This window comes from Anguilla anguilla, chromosome 3 (assembly GCF_013347855.1).
Source record: "Anguilla anguilla isolate fAngAng1 chromosome 3, fAngAng1.pri, whole genome shotgun sequence".
In the NCBI taxonomy this organism is placed as follows: domain Eukaryota; kingdom Metazoa; phylum Chordata; class Actinopteri; order Anguilliformes; family Anguillidae; genus Anguilla; species Anguilla anguilla.
The window spans coordinates 16,005,739-16,029,609 of record NC_049203.1 but is presented as its reverse complement, the minus strand read 5'-3'; the positions used below and the strand labels follow the sequence as shown (position 1 = coordinate 16,029,609).

Sequence of the window (23,871 nt, the reverse complement as noted above, 5' to 3'; positions counted from 1 at the left end):
CCCCCCCCCCCCCCCCCCCCCCCCCACTCCAGCAGAGAGCAGTGGCCTCAGTGAGAATGGCCTCTATTATGGATTAGCTCCACTTGGCAGCATGGGACCGGGGGAGCCTCAGAGCCCTGTCCTAAAACCCACTCACGTTTTCGGATCCTCCCTGCAATTATGGAAACAAATCGCCAGCACCCGCACTGGAAACCTGCCATCGAACGATTACTCCGTTTGTCCACATTCCACATTCATCTTATTTGAGATGCTCCTGCGCCCGTTTGCCAAGATTGGACACCCTTCTATGCTTGTGGTTTGTGCGCACATTTCTTCGAACCCCTCTCAGTCTCCAGGCTGTGAAATTCCAGGCTTTGGCTAAGCCGATAGCAATTCCTCTGGAACGAGCATGGCCGACTGTGACTGAGTCATTAATGCCGGGCCTGGCACTGGAGTGTGTGGGAATCTAATTTCAACCCGAATCTGATAAACAAACGTTTTTTTTTTTTTTTTTTTTTAATCAACAGCTAAACCCTGAAGAATGGCTGAGCAAGCATGAGTCTGCAGGACATTTTGAAGAAAGAGAGCAAAATGTGACATACTGCAGAAACCTTCGACGATCCAACACCAATACAGAAACGTCCAAAGTCTTCCACAGCCTGCAAGGGCGTTTCGTAAAGATCAATAAAAACGAATTACGCCCAATGCCCTCGGGGAGCTGTGGAAGACTTCAGGCATTTTTTGTATTGGTGTTGGATTATTTTAGATTTCAACAAGGCCAGTGAATATAACATAATCCCACACCCAACAGCACATCCTCCAGAACAAGGTCATTTAACACATTTAATTCATAACAGAAGAATAGCTTGGATGCGGGGTATTAATCAAGATGGGACTGAAGGATTGAGATTCATTACCCCTCAACATTGAGAGTCTTCTTAGATTTGATGGTAGCCATCTAACGACTCTCAGTGGCCACTTAATTAGTTACACCTGCTCGTTAATGCAAATAGTCTGCTCCTCCAAACAGTGAATCATGAGGCTGCAACTCAATATGCATGCAGAAATGGTGAAGAGGTTTAGTTGTCATTTGATCAAATATTAGAATGGGTGATCTAAGGATGATCAAAGCCATATTGACCGTGGTATGATTGTTGGCGCCAGATGTGGTGGTTACAGCATCTCAGAAACAGCTGCACTCCTGGAATTTTCATGTATTACAGTCTCTAGAGTTTACAGAGAATGATATGATGAATAAAAAACATCCAGGGAGATGCAGTTCTGTGGTCTGAGGTCAGACGACAAGGGGATGACTTGTTCAATCTAACAGAAAGGCCACAGTGGTGTGCAGAAGGGCACTGTGCATAAAACCTTAAAGTAGGTGGGCAACAGCAGCAGAAGACCATGTTGGATTCCAATGATGTCAGTTAAGGACAGGAATATGAGGCATAATCACCAAAACTGGATGACTGATGGCAGGAAAAAGGTTGCCTGGTTTGACAAATCTTTAATTCTGTCGTGACATGCGGGGGGTAGGGTTAGAATTTGGTGTAAACAGCATGAATCCACTGGTCCATCCTGCCTTGGGTCAATGGTGCAACTTGCTCTGACTTTTCACAGACTTCACCACAAACATTTTCACAGTGGTGTAATGGTGTGAGGAATATTTCCTTGGTATTATGCTCCTTAATATCGATTGAATATCATTTGAATGCCAAATTGTTGCTGACTATACGCACGCCTTTCCCACCACAGTCCACCCTTTTTCAAATGGATATGTCCAGCAAGATTATGCACCACAAAGCACACATTATCTCATTCTAGTTCCAAGAACATGCCTGTGACTTCAGTTTACTCCAATGGCCTGCACAGTCCCCAGATCTCAACCCAATAGAACCTTTTAGGATGAGATGGAGTGGGAGGTTCACAGCATGATGTGTGGCTGAAAAATGTGCAGGAAATCTGCAGAATTTACAGTATGCTATTGTGTCCACATGGACTAAAATCCCTAAAGAATGTTTCCAGCATCCATGTCGTGAATAATTCAGACTGTTCTGGAGGCAAAAGTTGATTCTACAGCTGAGTGTATATGGTTGTATGTGTTGGTGGCGACTTGTAACTGTACCACTGAAGAGAGGGGGGTGTTGGGAGTTGGATATGGGAATTGTATTTTCAGTCATTTTTATTCTGTTGGATGGTTTCTTGTGGAAACAATGAAAAGCAAAAAGCAACTGTTAAAAAACTTTGAGAGTCTTCTTGTTCTAATTCAGCAGACACATCCCCTCACACATTTGTTCCACCTGATAATTCTATCCTGTTCAATTCAATTTTATTTGTCATACTGTATATGCACAATCCAGAGCATTGAGACAATTACATTTCTTCCATAAATTACTTGGTCCAGTAGGGGTCCACAACCCGGTCCTGTACAAATCATTTGAAACCCAGACATTCCAGGGAAAAACTGGATGTCTGGCAACCCTACTCTAATCAGGTTTTCAGGACGAGCAGTCTAATGCACCTAGCTGGTTTGCTAGCTCATTTTACTTTGAATCAGTGGAATAAGAAAAAAACACACTTTGACATAGGTCAATTCAGTACTGAAGCTCTTCAAACCTCGAATCAGTGCGTTGGTATGCAACCTTCACTGGCATTCAAAAGATTACCGGAGCAGTCAAGCAAGAACGCGACACACGGCTAACAGCCAGGGGAATAAGCCATACTGGGGCCTTTCCTGGTTACTACGTCCCCTGTCAGAGATCCCCCAGGGTTCCTTTCCTGAAACCCAGCCCCCCGGTGAGTCAGACAGCCACAGGGCCACTGTGGCCCTCCCCCACGCCTGACTCCCTGACCGCAGTGCAGTGGCTTATCCCTTCTCTCCACTGAGACAAAAGTGACTTCACTCGATTGTTCCTGCTGCATGACTCACGGCGGACTCATCGCCGCTGTAATTCCCAGAGGGGCCGTCCTCCATGGCGTCGGCTTCCTGCACCTCGGGAGGCCGTTTCCAAAACCACGCACTGCCCCAGGCTTCCTCGCTGAGAGGGGCCACCCCAAAATCAATGCTGGTTCCGATTGTTGTCTATTCCATGGGTGCACCCAGGAAAGGACAAGAATGTACCCCTCAGAACAAGCTTACTCCAGGGAGTTAAATATGCTCTCCGTGGTTAAAGGTCATCAACTATAGTCCATGGTGAGGCATCAGACCTGTTTAACACACAATCTGATTTCTGAATGTCATGATCTGAGCAATGAAGGTCAAACTCTGGAACCTGCAGGGTCAGAGAGCCCATAATTATAGATACGTATCGGAACAGAGCAAGTGCTTCCTCTATATGTATCAGTCTAAGCCGGCAAATGATGGTTTTATCATTTCAGTTTAAATAGCTTCCCTCAGGATCTAAATTTCGCTACAGCTGCCTGGCTGGATGACTGTAATACCTCTCTTAGTTGTTCAAGAACTGCTTTGTGCACAGCATGCTTATGCATAAGCAATCAAAAAACATCGCTTGTTTATGATGCTTTTTCGGTGTTCCAATATTTTATAATCTGCTTTCATTATCTGTGTCGTGAAGCCATAATACAACTCATTTTTTTTTTACTGTTACTATTCCTGCACTCTGTTCTGGAGTATGCAATAATAAAGAAAACAAAAACCCACCAGACCTAGAAATGAGATATGCAAGCACAGAGCAGGCTAACATCATAAACTTCCTCTGTTCAGCAACATGGCAGCTAATCAGGCCATGAGGGAGGGGGCAAGATAGCGGGATTCCACCCACTCCGGGAACCACTCAGATTTCAGATTTCATAAAATTCCACCCACATGCTGTATAATGTATGTAACAGAGTATTCATTTGGCAAAAGAAAACACACATATAAAACATATTCAGTTCAATTAAGCCTTACAGGTGACTGAAACAGTCTTGGCCCTTTAGCACTGAAGAACAATATGACACACATGAGGTAACATACACTTAACACTGAGAAAAAATTTCCCTAGCAACCACTTGATGGCTTTCTTCCCTAAACGTAAAGCATTCACCGTTAAGGAAGGAAGGCCATTTGCCCTTTGGACGCCGGCTCTTATATACGGCTCACAGACTGTGCTGTTTACAGCTAAACTGGCTCGCTACCGCACAAGCTATTTAGCTTCAAGCTTTCCATACCTGCTACAACAGGAAACTGGAGTGGGCCAGAAAATTCTTCAGGTGCCTGAAGCCAGCCAAAGGCATTACAGCCATTCGTACGCTGTTACATACTGACATGATATCAGCTTTGAGTTCCATGCGCCAGTGTTTAAGAGCCCAGTTGTGTGCACAGTAGGGCCCTTGGAGCGACTGATCTCCGTTCCGTTGACCCACGCGTTAGTCGGTCCGCGCCATTTACCTTCACGAGAGGATTCCGCGCCCACATAAAACCCCCCGCTGAGCCGCCCCTGCCGGTCGCCCAAAGGCACAGGATGATTAATGGCCCGTGGAATTCTGATTTTTCTTTCTTCTTCTTTCGCTTCTGAACGTGCTGACAGAGGAGAGCTCTTCCGCCAGTTTTTTTCCGGAAGAAAGCGCAAGGAGCCACTTAAGGCACTGTGCTAGATGTCCACCGTCGAGAGAGCCCCCCCCCCCCCCCCCGCCCGCTCCCTCCTTGCCTGGATTCTCAATCCTATCGCTTACCGCTGTCTGGCTTCAGGTGACGGCTTGTTTGATGAGGGCCTTTGAGATCTTTCCTGTTTTTTATATTTCTGTTTAGCTGGGAGTGTGGAGTGAGCGTATGACAGCAATGGAAGAGATTCCTGCCAGATATCAATATTTTCCATATGGACATGTGATTCTGGAGCTGACTGCGCCTGAATGTGAGCGCATGTGTGTGTGTTTGTGTGTGTACGTGTGTGTGCATGTGCGTGTATGTGTGCTTGTGAGTGTATGATGTTTGCGTGCGTGTGCATGTGCTTGTGTGTGTGTATGTGTGTGTATGTCTATGGAATGGGGGGGGGAGTGGAGAATGGGGGCGCAGAGGCAGTTGCACTGAATGAGATGTATTAAGACCCAGAGGGAAACATATCTACTCTCCACACGCCCGTGTGCTACCAATTAATCGGATAATATGTTATGCACAGTGTGGTTCAGAGTTTTAGCAATTAAGAATATGACTGGTTATGCTCTGTGTGGCTAGGCTGTTATACCAATTAAACAGGCCATTTATTATGCTCTGTGAGGTTCAGAGTGTCAGCAAATAGGAAGAAGCGCTAACTCTCAGACACCACTTCTTTATTAAAGCGGACATGATGTCTAGAACTACAGACCTACGCCTCACACACCCAGAAGGCCTGTGGTCACACATTGCAGAACTGTGTGCCTTCAGGCACCGAACACAAACACTGGGGATGGAATTAACAGCACCGAGCCTCTCCGATCAGCACACTGCAGTATGTGTCCATGAAAATACCAGCACATGAAATTAGTAGCACGATTGCAACCAACCAACTCTACATTTAAAGCCTGAAAATTCCTTCAATGGAGTTATTCATTGTCTGTAAATTAACTATTTGCTGTAGACTTAAATTTGGATGTGACCTATGCAACTGTAAAACACAAACTGTATTTATGTTTATGCTGCGTGCTTAGCATTTTATATTTGAAGGCTTTGTATGATGTTGTGGAATGGTTCTGATCTTCCCTGTGATTGCAGATGAAAACTTGCTTTTGAGCAAATATAAAATCCACATTGCAAACTGGACACTGCACCCAACAAATGAATGAATGAAAATGAGAAACTGTAAAATAAATACAACAAAATTATGGGTATGGGTAAGATGTCAGACATGTGGACCTTACGTCTGGTGAAAAGAATCCAGAACCTCAAACAAACTTATCCACGTGAAAAACACATGCTGTTGGTCTCCGTGTGTAAATGAATTAGTCCAAACACACCAAAGGCTCCTCATGCACTCAATGGCTTGTGTGCAATGACACTGGGGTTGAGTCGGTTTGTTTTTACCCGGATAAATCAAAGCAAACCCTCGGCTCCTCAGTGGGCCCCACTGTGTTGTGGCCCCTGCTGAGACCATGCAGACCCCAGTTGGCCCCCTCATAAATCTTGCAGCCAATCTGATCCTCCCAATCCCCACCAAGGTTTACACATGCTACAGGCCAACCAAGGGCTCATAAAGAGGGCGAGAGCCCGTCCCTCTCTTTTAATCTCTCTCCCTGTCTCTTTCTTTCAACCTCTCTTTCTCTCTCACACGCTCTTTAAATCTTCCCCTCTCTCCCACTCTCTTTGTCTCCCTTCCTCTCTTTGTGCGATTCATCGACTGAAGCAGTCGTTTTTAATGGCATGACAAGAGTTGCCCAGCCTTACAAAAGCAACCTTTCAATTTCTCTCCCCTCTCTCTTTCTTTCCTCCTCGTTCGCCTCCCTCAATCTCTGGCCTCTCTTTCAGTCTCCCTCTGTTCCCTTTCATTCACTCTCCTTTCTGTCATCTTTTTTTCTCTCTCCCCTATCTCTCTCTCCACATTGCCAAGCCCTACCTGTTATCAGTGAGTGCACTATTACAAATGAGTTATTTCACTCTTTCTCTCATTCCACTGCATGTTGCTCCTTTTTCCCTCAGTCAGACCAAACTAATCGTACTTTATGTTCAAAAATGCAACTTTCACATTTTGCTGATAATAGTTCAATGGGTAAATCAGCACTCTCTCCTCACAAGTGTTTTCATGGGGTCTCTGCTTCTGTGAAACAGGTAGCGATGTCTTACTTCATGTCAAAAACATGGAGAACAAATCTAATTTAAGGAGGAGGTGGAACAAATTCACACACACCTTTACAGCCTGTCTGCGCATATCCACAGCCTGTCTGCGCATATCTACAGCTTGTCTGCGCATATCCACAGCCTGTGTGCACATATCCACAGCATGTCTGTGCATATCTACAGCCTGTCTGTGCATATCCACAGCCTGTGTGCACATATCCACAGCATGTCTGCGCATATCTACAGCCTGTCTGCGCATTCTCTGACATCCATTGAAAACACTTGCCTCTTCAAAAATGAACAGCAACAACCAAAAATCTTCCTGGTAGTTCCAAACCGTCCATCTATCCAGTCACTGACACCCAAAGGCAACTTACTTCTTCACCCTCCTTGCTTTTATTTACACCTTTTTGTGTATAATGTAACGTACAGGCACGGGGCGTGCCGCCCCCCCCAAGCCGTAACTTGGCGGGATGGCATACCTGCCAACCAAATTTAGGGTCCGTTATAGTCTGTCATGTGACTGCTGAGTAGCAGGTTCCTCGCCTCGCTGAGACCCGACGTTCCATAACCGCTCAAAACCCCTCCACAGAAAGGAGAAGTTCACTGTCCCGGCACACATACACGCCGCCAGTGCCACGCGGGAAAACAAAGAAACTTCAGATGACGCGGAGTGTGGGACAGAGTGCCGACAGCCAGCATAGTACCACCGCTGGGTCGGACTGCAGCGGTCAAGCGTTGCTGTACGCGTATGTCAGGTAATCAGTCATCGCGGCAGGGACTTTATTAGCAGCACCTGCGCCCCCGCTGACAGTGCCCAGGAAAGTTTCCTGATTTTGCGCAATTGAAAACAGATTCGCCAGGTACTTCTACCCGCCCCCATTTCCCCTCTGCCTAAACTCCTAACTCCAAACTGATGATATTAATCCACGCTAACTTAGAATTCCCCGTCCGGTATATTTGATCCTGAACCGCAGGATCTTGTTTCTTGAGCCATTACATCAGCTCTGGAACAGGAGGCTTATTTTAAAAGCAGAGTGTTCTAGGTTAAGCTCATTGCAGGGAAACGGGTTGTGGTGTGTGTGGAGAGCCTGACACGGTCTGATTTGCATGGTCCCTGGGCCTAAAAGTTGCTACACATTTGGAAGTGGTTTAAAGGCATCTTTGGTATCAAGACAATTTAACTGAATATAAAAATGTGCCGTGGTATTAGGCCTCGATGTACTGCTTCCCAGCCAAGCATGCACACAGGATCTAGTTTCACCAGGCACTCTGTTCCTCAAAATGAATGTTTTCCCATGTCTGGATCAGATGATAATTCCGAAATGGTCTTAATAACTTGTGAATGTCATAATATTATTGACGGGGGGGTGGTGGGTGTGGGTGTGGGGTGATGTAGGTTGGGGCTGAGAATTCACTGCGGAGAAAATATAGTGTAATGCGACCTCTCACAGCTTCAACCTCTTAATCCATTCCTCCCGTCATACATAATGATTTTACCACCATGTAGATCTGAAGACTCGTAAACACGAGTTGATGTTCTCAACATTGCTCTTACATCTACTAAAAATCGGGTTCACCTGGGAGCTTTCAAAGAAACAGAATGTGTAAAAGAAAAACCCGTTTTTGGACCAACGAGTGTGCTTCTCAGCTATGCGGGCGAGGGAGAGAGATTCCTCATCCTGGTACTTCCTGGCCCCAGAATGGGCAGGTCGTCCGAGTGAACGAGGCGAGTGTAGGGTGAGCGCTGTCAGACTGACGAATTCCAGCGCGCTGATAAGGAAGATACGAACGCTCCCCGCCCCGGGCAGAAGCGCAACGCTCTCACAGCATTGTGGGAACGTTGCCACGGCTACGCGCTGGCCCCGGGGGCCTCTAACGCAGATAAATGAGACAGGTTTAGTGCTCGGCTGGGCCTCGGCTGGCCTTACCGCTGCTCCGCTGAAGTGTTTTAAGTGGGGTCCTTCAAAATGGCTTCCTGAAAACGCACAGCTTTCCGCTTTCAGGTGTTACAACAAGACGACCCCAGTGGCAGTGGTGCTGCGATGTGACCAAAGCACTTGGTCTAGGGAAGGGCGAAACTCAACAATGTGCTCTCACAGTCCTGTGTTTGAGTTGTTGCCATGGTTATTCTCAGAGTTTTTTGAGCAGAACAGAAATGACTGGTCATACGGTCGTGTAGACTCATCGACCCATCAGAAAGCTTTGTGCTGGACCTCGTTACAATTAATAAGCAGCTCTTATACAGACCAAGAAGAGCAAGCACGCATGATATAACTGAATGGTTGCAGTAGCTGCCCAATAGGCTGTCACCAATTTGATGCCAGTCAATATAGGTGGCCAGCAGAGGGAAGTGAAATGGCTGAACCTGGGGAGGGAGCAGTTCAGGTGAACAGCAGCATTCTGGATAAGCAGCAGAGGTCTTATGGAGGAGACAGGGAGACCAGTGAGGAGGGAGTTGCAGTAGCCCAGACTGGGAAGACCAAAAGATACGACTCCCTTGGAGCAAATCGTATTACACATCTCTAGAAAAAACGATGGCACATTTATTGTGAAGACAGCCTGGAAATTGATTTGGCGGCGTAGCGTAACTCCGCTCGAGGGTGGTGCTCTCCAGTGCCGACCCTCAGTGGATGGCTGCATATGCCGCTCAAGTTTCACTTGTGTCTTAAATTCTGATTAAAAATCCCCCCCCCCCCCCCCCCCCCAAACGGGCTTCTGTCATCCAACTAAGAAAACCATAATTTACTCAGCCTCCAAATACCTATGATTTACATTTTGAATGGTAAATAAGGAGAGCAGGTGCCTGGCACATTTGTGAAATTTGCTGCAGAAGATTTTTTGGCATACTTTTGTATCACTAATCACCCTGGAAAAAAACTCCATATCCCAGGATTCCATGCTTTCTACACCAAAGGACAAATGATTTTAAATGGGTCTGTTAAAAGGTGCATTCCATTGCAGTCAGAGACATCCTAGATGTTCCCCCCTCTTTAGCTAATGTCCAGACTGGCATTTTCACCATGTGCCTGGGTGATTTCTACTTTTACTGACCCACCCAATGCTGCTCGAACTACGCAATTCTCCTGCCAACACATAATTCGATAATTGTATTATATTATGCTATCAGATATCAGGGAGGAATGGTATTTTGAATCTGAGGAGCTGTGTTATATCAGATTAAAGTTACAATACACTGTTCACCACTGAGTCAACCGGTTAAATCAATCAGTCAGTATTGTACTGTTCACCAGTGCAAAGTCAGCTGATTAAATCAGACAGTGAACAATGACTCAGCGCTGGTAGTGCATTAAAACACACTGGCCTCCTTACAGTAACAGGAGTTAAAGCTGCACGAAGTACAGTTTTCATTCTCCAGACATGAACCAGATTTTTCAGGGTCAGGAACATAAGGTTTTTAAAAAGGCTGAATAATGACTTTTCCTTCATCCAGACTCACCAAAAGCAGGGTTAAGTGCTGCAATACATTTTCTGCAACCGATCATCTTTATTCATGATGAAATGTTCAGAATGGTGGATACAGTGCAAAGATAAAATTCTGACATTAATAACCATGGGTAACTTTTTTTCCATTTTTTCAATTTTGTATATGTGTCTCACAGCCATAGAAGAGATGATCAAACTACACACCCGTTTTACACTAAAGGAGTTATTGTGGAGATTAATGATGAACTTCTATAACTTGGAGAAAACACATTTAAGTTGTTATGGAAACAAAGAAGCAACAGGGAAGTGTGCACTGATCTAAAACATCCAGTTATGTTGCTCACACTCACAGATGCAACATGACAGTAAAGCACAAAGAAGACAAAGCATCTTTGTACAGATATGGAAATAGGGCCAACAATCTCACATACTTAACTCTTCCTTTACCCAGCATGCACACTCCTCTAATCTGGAAGAACACTGGAGAGGTTTGCGTAAGGTTTCTTTCCAGGACACAACAGGATATGTGATTGGCAGATTTAATTGGCAGCCTCTGGTTTGCTATGATGGGCATCAGTGACCCGCAAACCTGGCCTTCCATTAGGGCCAACACTGCTTCTGAGCTGAGAAACCTGCAAGTCCTTAATGAGTCCATAATCAAATGATAAGCATCAGATCATTATCAGCTCACTCTTAAGCCATGTTTAAACAGTACCGTTTGTTTACTTTGCCAGTGACTCATATTTGAGTCTTAAATTTCATCAAATGTGGAGAATATTATAGGCGAATGTGGCAACAACGGGCTCACTGGCACCTTATCAAGCTAAACAACTGACTCCACAGTTTGGTATCAAATCCTAACCACGCCAGAGCCAACTGTGGTCAGCAGCCACATAACTTGCTGCAGCTTCAACCACAGAGGAAGGGTTGTAGTCAACAGGTGTGTCCCCCTCACAAATACGTAATTCAAGTGCAAACAAATCCAATTTCCTGCCTCCTGATTTTAATTTGTTATTACTCCAGCTGAGAGTGCACCTTTTCCCCAAAAGGCTAAACGAGGAACATCCCAGATCTGTTCATTCCTTTTAATTCTCAAATGAAAATGACATAGTTTTGAGACCTTGTCTCAAAATAAATGGTGTCAAGTTTATGGATGACCTAATGCAACCTTTTACTACATACATGTTAATCTTATTTCCTGTAGGGCGAAGGAGCTTTCAGGAGCAGCCCAGAACATTCTGTCACAAATTAATGTGGTATTCTGAGAGCAATACGCAAGGATATCATGCACTGCCTCCATTACTGTCTGGGCCAAAGTTCTTTTTTCATATAAATAACAGATTTGTAATCCCAGACCTCATGCAAATTCTGCTGCTTTTGGCCAAACATTTGAAGACAAACATAATATCTCCCCAGCGGGGTAACGTGTTTGCCCAAAGCACAGAGACAGGAGCCCCAAACGGAGTCCAATTTGTTCCGGAATGTGAAGACCGGATAAGATGGATGAAGCAGAGAGAGATGCATTTTTTGGGGGGCCTTTGGGTTTTTGGACTAGATGGCACCTTCTCTAACCTCAGACGAGCTCAGCTGCAGTGTTTTTGGCCCTGAATCAACAGCAGTGCAAGAAGGGGGGCGGGGGGGGGGTTTTCTCAGAGGATAATGAAGGCGGTCCGACATAACAGCCTGCGTCAGGGAGCATTGGGGTTTTCACAACAGCCTGAGAAAGTTTGTGCATGGATCACTGATTTGACGTCTGTTTCAAGTGTTATCGGATCATTTCACACTCTGGAACCTTCTCCAAGAATCCAAGTTATAGAAGCTATGTCTGCAGAACTATGGCCACAATGTTTCAGAGGCAGTTTCAGAGATCTTCAGTTTGCCTGGTCTGTCCATGACACTTGATTTTTAGCTAAATAAAACGCACAATTATATTTAAAAAAACATCAAAATATAGATTCGTATACACCAAGCTCCACTGGGTTGACCACCACATGGAATGGACCTGTGTGGACATTTAATGGCAGGAGCGCTGGTTTTAGTTGAGTCGCGTTATTCAAACGAAGAGTCGCCATCAATCCTCATTTCCTGTTTGGGATGGCGGCTTTCACCAGAGCATATGGCTGCCACGGTTGCCGCGGTAATGCATGGAACTGTGGACACCACACTGGGCAGAAAGCTTAATGATGCGTTGAAAAAAATAACCCTGGTCTCAGGGTACAGTATACATCTGGTCTGAGATGAATTCTCTTTGCTGAACATGCTTAAGCTGCTCGATTTGTCATAGTCAGTGAGAACCGGAGTCAAGCTGCCCCGCCTACTCTGCTTTAAGAGGACCCCTGTAGACATTAGATTAATCATGCCGTCACACTGGTGGTCAGCCAGACGACACATTATCTTCATGCACTCTGAGGACAAATTAAGAATGTGTCTTGTGGACATTTCGAAGACATGCCTGACTGGACTGTTCCCGCTTTCGTCAAAAAACACTGAACTGGGCCTTCAAAAACATAAAGTCTTTTTTTTTTTTAAACTTGCCTTTTTTGCCACAGGAAATGTGAAGGCTTTCATACACGCAGATATCCCTCATCCTGGCAAATTTCCTGCTTTCCTGTTAACCTCTCTGGCTTTTCATTTCCTCCTTTCACAGACAGAAAAATGTTGTGGGAGCATTTCCTTTTGTTCTGACGGGCAGGACACAAAAATTCACCATCCAGAATAGTCTGAGCCCTAAACTTCACCAAAAAATCTCTTAAATCAAAATATGATATGGTTTGTCTCTGCTTTTGAACAGACCTTTCTTTTTAAATTTTAAAAAATGCTCTTTTGGTTGTTACTTAAGATTTCAGTCAGGAAATGGAAAATGTATGACTTTGCAAACTTGTATATTTATGCAATGAGAAAGTGGCACTTGCCTGAATTGAGATGGAGTAGGGGAGTGTTTAGATTTAACTCCGGCCTAATTGTGTGGCTTGTTTTAGTTGACTATCTAGCTGCACAGGGCTACTTTGTCATTCCCTTAAGAGTAGGCACAGAACGGTTTAAATGAGTTAATAAAGTAAAGGGAAATAAACACAGTTCATGAAACACCCCATAGTTTCTTCCCACTGATCCCTTTGGATTTAAGCTCTGGAAGAAAAAAGTTTAATGACACCCATGTTATGGAGTTAGGGGGTTGGTTTGCATCACCCGAGATCTTGTTGATTTAAAGACAGCGGGCCATTGGTGGATATCCGCTGAGCCAGAACGTTCAGGGGAGATGAGTGTATGTAATTCCAGGAGAGATGAGTGTATATGTAATTCCAGGGGAGATGAGTGTATGTAATTCCAGGGGAGATCAGGGAGATGGGTAACATTCACCTTGGTGAAGATGAAAGGCACTAAGACCAGACCGGATGCGTGCGTGCATGTGTGTACCTGCATGCGTGTGTGTGTGTGTGCGTGTGTTTGTATGTGTGTGTGTGTGTGTGTGTGTGTGTGAGTGTGTGTGTGAATGTGTGTGTGTGTGTGTGTGTGTGTGTGTGCATGAGTCTGCGTGCGTGCGTGTGCGTGTGTGTGTGAGTGTGCATGCATGTGTGTGTGAGTGTGTGTGCGTGTGTGAGTCTGCGTGCGTGCATGTGTGTGTGTGTGTGTGTATGAGAGTGCGTGTGTTTGTCAGTATGCGTGCACGCACGCGTGTGTGAGTGAGTCTGCGTGCGTGCATGTGTGTGTGTGTGTGTGTGTGTGTGAGTGAGTGTGTCCGGTCAGCAGTTGGGGGCAGACAGGGCACGCTGCACACCTCCTAAAGCGCAGTGTCAGCATCCTCTGGCCCTAAGGGGGGGGAGGGGGGGCGGGGGGACGGTCCCTCTCCTGCCATCGCACGCTGGGGCAGTTAAAATAAAAGCCACAAGGCCCCACTTCCCTCCTCTCGGACAGAGACCTGGACAGAGGCGGCCCCCTGGCTTTGATGGTCTCTCTCGTCGTTCCCGCGACGGCTCCAAAACGCAAGCGGGCCTCTCTGTCGTTCCCACTCCTCATTCTCTTCCTCTTTCCTCTCTGAAGCGCGCGAGGATGTGGCTGGGACCATCTGTGTTGGGTTTCCTACGACCCCCCCCCCCCTCACTACACACCCCCCCACCATCGACTACAGCGTCCTGTTCCTGTCGTCTTCATCCCTACTGGCACTGTTCACACGTCATCACATTTATCCCCAAATCATTTCCTCTCACCAGTCATGGCCGACGACCTGCGGCGGTGAAAATTCCCGGCTTGGGATGGGGCGGGGGAGGAGGTTGAGGGTCACCCTGCTTATGCACGATGTGACGGACAGCGCAGAGGATAATGGTAAATGACCTTGAGCGGCGCTGGAGGTGACAATGACAGCTGGAGATGAACCTGGACTTCCTGGCGCCAGAGCCCTGAGTCTGCTGGACCTTCACACCGGCTATTTAAAACCTGCCTATACTGTGCAGACCGTAGGCACTGCTATTAAAAGCTCTTGTCTTCATAAAGTCAAACACCTTTTCACACACATTCATGTCAAAGCAAGGCCTGGAATTCTGCCAAGGAAGGTTTTCACAGACAGCAGGGAGGTCATTTTTGTGTGAGACAGAACTGCCAAAACAGATTTCTGAAAATGTCAGACACCCTATGAAAATACTAAACAGTTTTACATTTTTTGAGTGCAACCACTACCTTTAACATTTACTGTATGACATTCATAATTTGCGCAGATTTAATTTAAATTTACTCTTCATTTACATTTAAGATTTGAAGTATATAATTCTATATGTATAATCTTAAGCAGAAGTTCTCATTTGCAATATCTCATGCAGGTTTATATCCTTACATAGACTACTGAAGTAATTGAGATACCAGGCACAGGGGCACAATATTCCAACTGGGATTTAAACCTTTAGCTCTGCAGTTGCAAGCTCTTAACCTCATCACAACCTTCCCCACCAGAGCCGGTGACTAATTTACACCCTACAGGCCACACAGTACTACAGGAGTGTTAATGACTGTTTCACACCCTACAAGCCTCACAATACTACAGGAGAGCCAGTGACTATTTTACACCCTACAGGCCACACAGTACTACAGGACAGCCAGTGACTATTTTACACCCTACAGGCCGCACAGTACTACAGGAGAGCCAGTGACTATTTCACACCCTACGACCCTCACAATACTACAGGAGAGCCAGTGACTATTTTACACCCTACAGGCCACACAGTACTACAGGAGAGCCAGTGACTATTTTACACCCTACAGGGCACACACTACTACAGGAGAGCCAGTGACTATTTTACACACAACAGACTATATAGTACAAGTGCTTGTGCTGACTGGAGGAGAGGCATGCCCCTCATTGACAAAAGTTGGGAGACTAAAGACGCTCTGTACCGGTCTGTACATGGTACATGGCTTACAAATCAGTCTGCAAAGCACCAGGCCGACAGCCAGAAATGGCACCAGAACTCATGATATCCCTTTTTCTCACGTCATTAGTATCCCAGTATTTTGCAGGACTTCTATTCAGTTGCCCACAACAGGGTCAGATAATAATGTTGTTCACCACATTGTTCACTCTTTATTTTAAACAATACATTTTTAATATTTCCTCTGTAAAACACCCAATGTGATTTGGGGTGCGACAATGTGGTAGTAATCAGGGCGAACCAAAACAAAGATGGAACTGATTTATTTATCGACTGGCCAGTTAAATGCTTTCTGCTTGCCTTTCTGCACTGCTCAGAGTGCCCATGGAATTGAAAGATCTTGGGGATAAGAAACATATAAATAAATAAATTCAGTCTGGAAGTGCAATTATAAAGAGCGTGAAGCTTCTGAAAGGCCTCGGCCTGTGATCAGATAACTGTGAATGGGCGACCGACTGCACGTGGGAGTATTGCTGGTCAGCGACTTTGGAGATTGCGGCAGAGTTCTGAAGAGGAGCAAATAAAGTCTGGGAGGGCGGGGGGGCGGGGGGTGTGTGGGTGTTGTGTCCGTTCTCGAAGGAGGTCACCAGGAGGGAGAATTGGAGGGGGGCGGCGCAGGGAAACCGGCAATTTCCGCAGCCTTGTCCAACGCTCACTTTCCCATGAACCCCCACTGACCCCTCCCCTCACAGATTGAGCAGTATCACTGACTGGAGAAACCCAACACCCCACCATGCACCCCCCCCCCTCCCCCCGCAATGCAGCATGGCCACAGTCCATCCTGCGGTCTGCGGTGATCAGCCCAATACAGGTAGGGAAACCACACACACTCACCTCCAAATACGGGTAGAGAAACCACACACACTCACCTCAAAATACAGGTAGAGAAACCACACACACTCACCTCAAAATACAGGTAGGGAAACCACACACACTCACCTCCAAATACGGGTAGAGAAACCACACACACTCACATCTAAATACAGGTAGAGAAACCACACACACTCACCTCAAAATACAGGTAGAGAAACCACACACACTCACATCTAAATACAGGTAGAGAAACAGCACACACTAACCTCCAATAGCCAGCAGAGGAACAATCAGTTCTGAGGTCCGTATGTTGACAATATGAGCCAAATAAGAAAGAGAAGGCAGAAACGGTGTTTTTAATTTTCATTCCCCACAGATCATGTTTCGTTTCCCTGCCAGTTCGTAACGGGTTGTATTTCGCAGCTCAAAACCCGTTCTGGAGATTTCAGCCGGCCCTGTTTTACCCAAATGGGAATCCTCCACGGACAGGCCCTGCCAGGAGAGACCTCATGACCCCTTCTAAAGAGGGACCACCCCGATGCCAGGCCCCCCAGCTCCCCCTCACCACACACTGGGCACTCCCACAGCGGGCCTCCAGGATGAAAAAGCGGCCTACCTCTCACTCACAGCGGAGGCCGTGTAACCCGAGCCCTGAAACTCAGGGTAATTACACGCAATATGTGCCACTATCACTGATAATTTAGGACCCTTGCTCCTGAACAAAAACTGCAGTATTTCAACAGCCTCTGTGCTCTTTTATGGATCGCCATCGAGAAACATTACTGTTGACACGGTGGTCAACAAGAAAAATGTACTTTCGCAGTTTCTTTTTAAAAAAATATTCTTTCGGAACCGAACAGCTCACTCATAAACTAATTCAGTATGACAGGAGGACTCCCCTCCCCCTTCTCCCTTCCCTTCCCGCCTTAGCGGACCTGAATGCACGTGCTTACACTTACACGTAGATCAGAGAACAGGAAGTAGCTTGCCCTCAGCGGTTATTTACGCTTATTAATTATGCGATTTCAGTGGCCTTATGGGTAACAGTGTGTGAGGCTTAAGGGTCACAGAGTGTCAGCGTTTCAGCGCAGCCCGTGGCAGCTGTACCAAGAGCGCCCTGCCGGACCTTGCCGAGAGGCACACCGCCGGCCCGGTCACTTCCTGCAGATTGGCGCCATAGCAACGGAAAGCACAGGGCTCCGGTTTTTAGAGGCTTCACTCTCGGGTGAGTCACGTCCGATTTTCCATTAACGCAGAGCCACGTGTTTTACACGGGAACACGCTGTACGTGCCGTGTCCTCACCCGTCGGGCCGGCTCCGCGCGCGGCGTACTAGCCGTCCTGTCTGAACCCCCGACGGGTGGAGCTCGTCTCAGCACCCTCTTATTTTCACACCGGCACCCCTTTACTTCCTTTCCTGGCGCTGAGCGGATAACTCAAACTGGCAGCTAAGGAGACCTGAGGCCTCTGCCCCCCCACACACCCCCCCCCCCCCCGTTCTGCCCCATTATTGAACACACAATTCTTTCCAAAGCTGCCAGCGTAAGGCAGTATATAAGGGAAAAGAGCCGTGCACTGAATGTGTCAAAAAAGCCATAAACCGGAAGAGGCTTTCATTCGCCCGCCCTTCCCCCAGTAAGAGCAGGCTGGATGGTGGCAGCCTTGAAGCCCTGTGGGCCCAGGCTCAGCGGTCACAGATGCATCAACGCCACGCCGGCCTTTATCTGCGCGGCTCAGGGCAGAGCTCCGCTCAGGGCGGCTCGTTTAATGGAGGCGACGCCCTGGCCCCGCGTGGCAGATTACCGTTAATCGTGGCGGCGAAGCTGAGAGGGCGTGCCCGCGGGCGGAGAGCCCACCGGGGAATACCGCCAGCAAGCCGTGGCGATAACACACGAGCGGCCTCAGAGACGCGGCGGCGGCTACGCGGCTAGCGCTCATCTCCTCTCGGTTGTTTCCATATTTCTTTTTTTCCACTTGTGAAATAAATGTTTGATCATTCAGCACTGCAGAAATGCCTCAGTCACAGTATTCATACAGTGCCCTGCAGATGAAGGTGCAGGGGGTGGTTTCAGTTTTGGGGGGCAGGACGCTGAAGTCTGCTGCACTTCCAAATGCTACACCAGGAACCCAGACTGGAGCAGGAGGTACCCCTGGACCGGTCTGGCTGTGGTGCTGTAAGGCTACTGGCTCTGATGATCAGGAACCAGCTTAGCTGTACAGACATAAGTAGGAGAAAGACGCTCCACATGCTCCACATGGGAATTTGTGGGCACCCCATCAACAAGCAGAAGGTGCTGCTGCATGAAGAGATGCTGTTGTTCTGGGTAAATGAAACCCTCCCAACCTTACGTTATGGCTGACCTAATTGTGTATTACCCTGTGTGGCTGCTGGGCACAGTTGGGACTAGCATTGTCTGCTTGCGCAAATTCCTGGGTTGTAACAGGTAACAGGAATCATTAAAGACATGTAATTGTGCACAGTCTGAAAGTGTGTATGTGTGGGGAGGTGGGGGGGTTGGGTCAAGACAAATGGAGCAACCCCCATATGGATTTAATCAGCAAAGCTATCTTGACACAGATGCATAGCTGTAGATCTGATAGCTATAGAACCCTGGAGCTGTGATAGACAGAGGCTATATGGCCCCACCAGCAATCCTACTGCGTCACCCCAGGCAACCCCCCCCCCCCCCCCACCCCCCAGGATGCTCTGATTGACAGCTGTGTTAATGAGGCACCTGCCCTGCCATGTCTCTGGGCTCTGTAAGAGGGGGTCTAGTTCTGCCGATGGGATATGGGGACCCGGACTGAGCCGAGTGGTCCCCCACTCACACCACTGAATACTCACGCACTGACATCAGGGAGATCGGGGAGGGACAGGTACCTGTCAGCAAACTGCCAATCAAACAGACCTGCCAATCAAACACTTCTGCACATCTGTAACTCATACACACCTGCCAATCAAACACATCTGCAACTCAGGTGAGGTGAACCCCCATGTGAAGTGTGTGGTTGTGTCTGCGCACGTGTGCATGTATGTGTGTGTTTGTGGTTCTCTCGTGTGCAGAGTGCTAGTCCAGCTCAGTGAGGTCATTTCTGTGCTGCTAGACTCCGCCATGTGGGCTTTGGTTAAATAAAAAACACTGCAGTCCAGCTGCTGAGACACACTGGACACCGCACTGATCTAGGAAAAGTACTAAACACATAACAGATCCAGGGAATACACTGAACACTGCACAGATTTGGGGAGTGTACTGAAAACTGAACATATGTACTACAGAGCCTACTATAGTATGCTGGGAGTGTGGTGGGGTACAATGTGTGTGTGTGTGTGTGTGTGTGTGTGTGTTGGGGGGGAAAGGGAGAAAGAGAATTTAAGTACAGGATCCAGTGCCACCAATACCATTCCCCATTTGGAATGTGAACACGTAACTACCACTATGCCATACTGGCCCTCCAGTCAACACAATGCTATCCATTAACTGTATAATGAGTTCTTGCCATCACAAGAAATTGACTGAAACCACTGCATCTCCTTTAACCAGCCAGCTGCATTGTCATACACACAGTATAGAAGAATGACTCTCCAATTATTCAATTCAAATGTAGAAATTATGCCTGCATTTCCATCCATATTTTCAGTAAAAGCTGCTTCTTGACCAGAAGCAAATTCTGATTACAAATCACTGTTCCATAAATGCAAACAACAGTCAGTACAAAAATCTAGTTTCGGTGAAAAGTTGCCCGATAAGTAGAAAATGGTTTGTAAACCAAAGTAATTTAGTAAACGCAATAATGAAAATGTCAGCCCTCAGAATATAGATGAGGTTGAAACGTTTAAATATTTTAGCATTCTGCTTCCATCAGTCAAATTATATCCTTTCGGTTTTTCCACCCATCATTCTAAAATCGTATGAGGGTAAGTGGATAACCATTCAGAACGACATCTCTCAAATCCAAAAAGAATCAAATCCGAAAAGGATCATCAATCTTCAGTAGCCTAGGCCTGGAAATAAATAACCAGCGGTGAATATACCAGAATATCAGAAATTCACTTCCACACTCAATCTATGTTTAGGCCAATATAAAGGTCAGAGCAAACCTATTCAAATGTGCAGGAACACTGCTTTAAAGAAGGTGTTGCTCTTTTTGCATTACTCATTCATTAACTACAGCTGTTCATTCAGAGGTGGAACATCCAGGTACAGGAAGTAAAAGACCTCCCCAGCATTTTGTTCTAATCGCCTGGATTTTCTAACTAGCACAATTATTCAGCCAGGAGGTAGAACTAATTAGTAAAATCAGCTGTCTGATCAGTTGTTCATGGGTGGAAAAAACACATGACAGGACTTTTACTTTGTTACCCCCGGACATTCCACCTCTGGTACATACTTCAGCAAAAAAGTCATTGTTTTTTTTTTTTTCAATAAACGTTGATCTCAATGTTATCTTTGATCCCCAATAAGCAACTGCTGATCTCAATTATAGGTGCGTCGTTTGGCTAATGCGTCCTGTGTTCTGTGTTCTGTGTCCTGCGTCGGGGTTACGCACGTACACTGCATCGCCCTCCGGAAAGCGTGAACGCAGCTGCCGCTACAATCCAGCAAAGGAGCTGCGCATGTTACACAGACAGCGAAACCTGCGTAAACGGATTTCAAGTGCGTCCCTTCAATCTATGCTCCGTGCCTTGGCTGAGTGAGGAATCTAAGCAAGTCTTATGGTTATTTACCCATTTCCAATACGACATGCTTTTTTAAAAACAGCCAATTACAAAGAATCAATCGCACCTGCCAGAGCTGATTATTCAAAGAGGAAATCAGGTGCGTTGCCGTTGGACTTGGTTATTCTTCCATCGACTGTCCTGTCAACTGCTCGTCAGAAAACAAAACAGCTTCTCGGCAATCACGAACAGACAAGGCGTATTCCGTGGGATTATGCGATGAATATCTTAATTAGGTTTTGTTCCCGAAAGCATTTATCGAATAGTATAGTTTAAAATAGGCTACTGCTCGATGTCTACCTTCGAGAGCACAGTAAATACAGTTCAACACAGTTTCCATTTAAAACCGATATTGGAAAAGCGTCCAACGTTCAGCTAATTACACAGTAGTTGTGAAATGCTGCAATCGTTGTCTGCTCATTAAATAAAAATCACGCGAATCTCTCGATTAAATATAATTGTCCTTCTTGTGCTAAAAGCAGTTGCCATGGAGTTGCGCCGAATAAATCAAATGCACACTCTCAAATGGTAAATGGTAAATGGTAAATGGACTGCATTTGGTAATGGTAGTTGGTATATTCTTCGACATGTTTACTAGGTCTGGTATAATTTCGGGGGATGATAAATGTAAGCGAAAAATAGGTATGTGGACAGGTACAGGAGCGCCATAAGATCTGTAAGCTATAAGTGTCGTTGCAACAACTGAAATGGGCAAGGCCAGGGATAAATCGACGCCTCTGTAGGATGAGAGGGCGTTGTGGAAATAATGGGGCAGCTTTAAGATAACCTCAATTTTTTAAAACCAGTTTTTATGTTTAAACAATTACGAATGCTTTAGACCACACTGTTTCCCAGAATTGCTACAGTTGAACAGATAGAATGTGACAGTTTAAAGCACCTGTATATATATATGTGTGTGTGTGTGTGTGTGTGTGTATGTATATAGTGTTTCCCACATGCCGAGGCAATTAATTAATTCGGGGCTGTCACACAAAACCTAGATATTGAATTAAATAAGCTTTGAAATCACATATGCATCACAGGTGCTATGTAATTAGTACGCCTGAGCAGTCCTTTTCAGAATTTTGAGCAGTAATATCGTAGTTACTAAAATCTAATTAGTACTTTATTAGATTCATTTCTAATACTTGAATAAAGTGAAGGCTCCCTCTAGCGGCTGACTGTACGCGACACCTGACAGTTAGGCGTTGTCTGCTGTCCTAACGCAGCCGTGTCTTCCTCCGGACTATCAAGCAGTGGCGGGAGTTACAGTCAACTGGATATGGATGCTAATATGCATTTTTTCATGCCGTTTTAGAAAACACGGCATTCCAGGCATAGATATGGAATTACGTCGTAGGAGTATCACACTTTGTGTATCAATAAGAATATCTCTAACATTAACCTTCGTAACACAGGCCTACGGGTAGGCTTATTTATGAACGCATTCATCATCAATCATAGGTTCATAAAGACTGATAAACAAGTGCACGTGAAGGCAGAACGACAAAGCTTGGATACAAACAATGTATTCATACAGATGTAATGACCATCAACAGTTCCATCTCAAATGTTTTAATTCCGACACATTAAGTTTTCTGCAGCATCAAATCTATTCATTTCAGAAAGTTCTGATAAACTAATAGTCCCGGTGGCTCGATCGTATTTGGTGCGTGTCAGTTTATGTGAGCAATATATTATATTACAAGTAATAACTTTCCCACTGTTACACGTTAGTTAACCGTTTTCCAGTTGCCCATACGTCTGTAATAATTAAACGTAAACAAAGCTTGGTGTGATCTATGATAAACGTTTTCGCAGCGTTAAGGGTAGTTGTTCGAGCCAAACTGTATAAAATGTTATTACAATAAGGAAAAGATCATAATTATTATTTTAAATAATACGTCAAATTATGCTACAAGCAGTGCTGGTAATTACATCAGTTCCTAGTTGATAGGTTTGTGATATACCCAGCGCGCAACAGACGGATCACAGAAGGAAGAGGAACAAAACGTGGACTTGTTCACTCATCTAATCACCACTTTTTACAGACGGATGAGCTTCTTTGCGTCATGTAAAATCAAACTAGTACCTGCCAGCGGAACAGTGAACAACAGCAGCTATAATCACTATCAAGCAAGCAAGCAGTATTAAAATGGTAGAAAATATAGTTGTAAAAAAGTTGCATACAGCCTTACGCGAAAGAGTTAAATGAAGTTCAGCACATTTCTGAGCGCCAGGACATATCCCACCAAACTGCCCGTGCATTTTAAATGAAGAAGCCTTATACTCTATAGCAAACAATCACTCTAACCTGAAACACACGCGATCCCAATCCAAATCCGACAGAAAAACGTAAAATCTCTCTTCATTTCCAGATTTCCAGTCCTCGGATGTTTTTAAATCTTATATTAAACTCGTCTGTTTCTGTTATTGATGAAGTCAGACGCGGGAAAGCAAATGAAAAGTAACTGTCCCAGACGGACGCCAAACTCAGGTGAGCTTCGGAGACGCGACTGTCTGCTCGGCAGCCTTGCAGAGGATGTGTGAAATGTCAACGAAAAGAAAAGCGCTTTTCCTGTTAAAAGGAAATGTTTTTTTTAAAGATCAGAATGGATTTACAATGATTTCCTTTTCCCCTTTTTAACTACTCGTGACTGAGGCGTACATCCACCCTTTACGTATAGAAAACTCAGGGCGGATTTCAAGGACTGCCTAAAAGACCCATGTCAAACCTCCCTCCTCGCCACA

General features: G+C 45.8%; 1 protein-coding gene across 2 annotated transcripts in view; it reads right to left on the bottom strand.

Annotated features, from left to right (window-relative positions):
• flt4 (fms related receptor tyrosine kinase 4) overlaps nucleotides 1-23,871 on the bottom strand; it is a 55,349-nt gene extending 31,478 nt beyond the window's left edge. For both annotated transcript variants that reach the window (XM_035409390.1, XM_035409391.1), the window contains exon 1: nucleotides 23,435-23,871. In XM_035409390.1, the coding sequence (XP_035265281.1) occupies nucleotides 23,435-23,492 (58 nt within the window). In that variant the 5' untranslated portion in view covers nucleotides 23,493-23,871. The remainder of the gene's footprint in view (nucleotides 1-23,434) is intronic.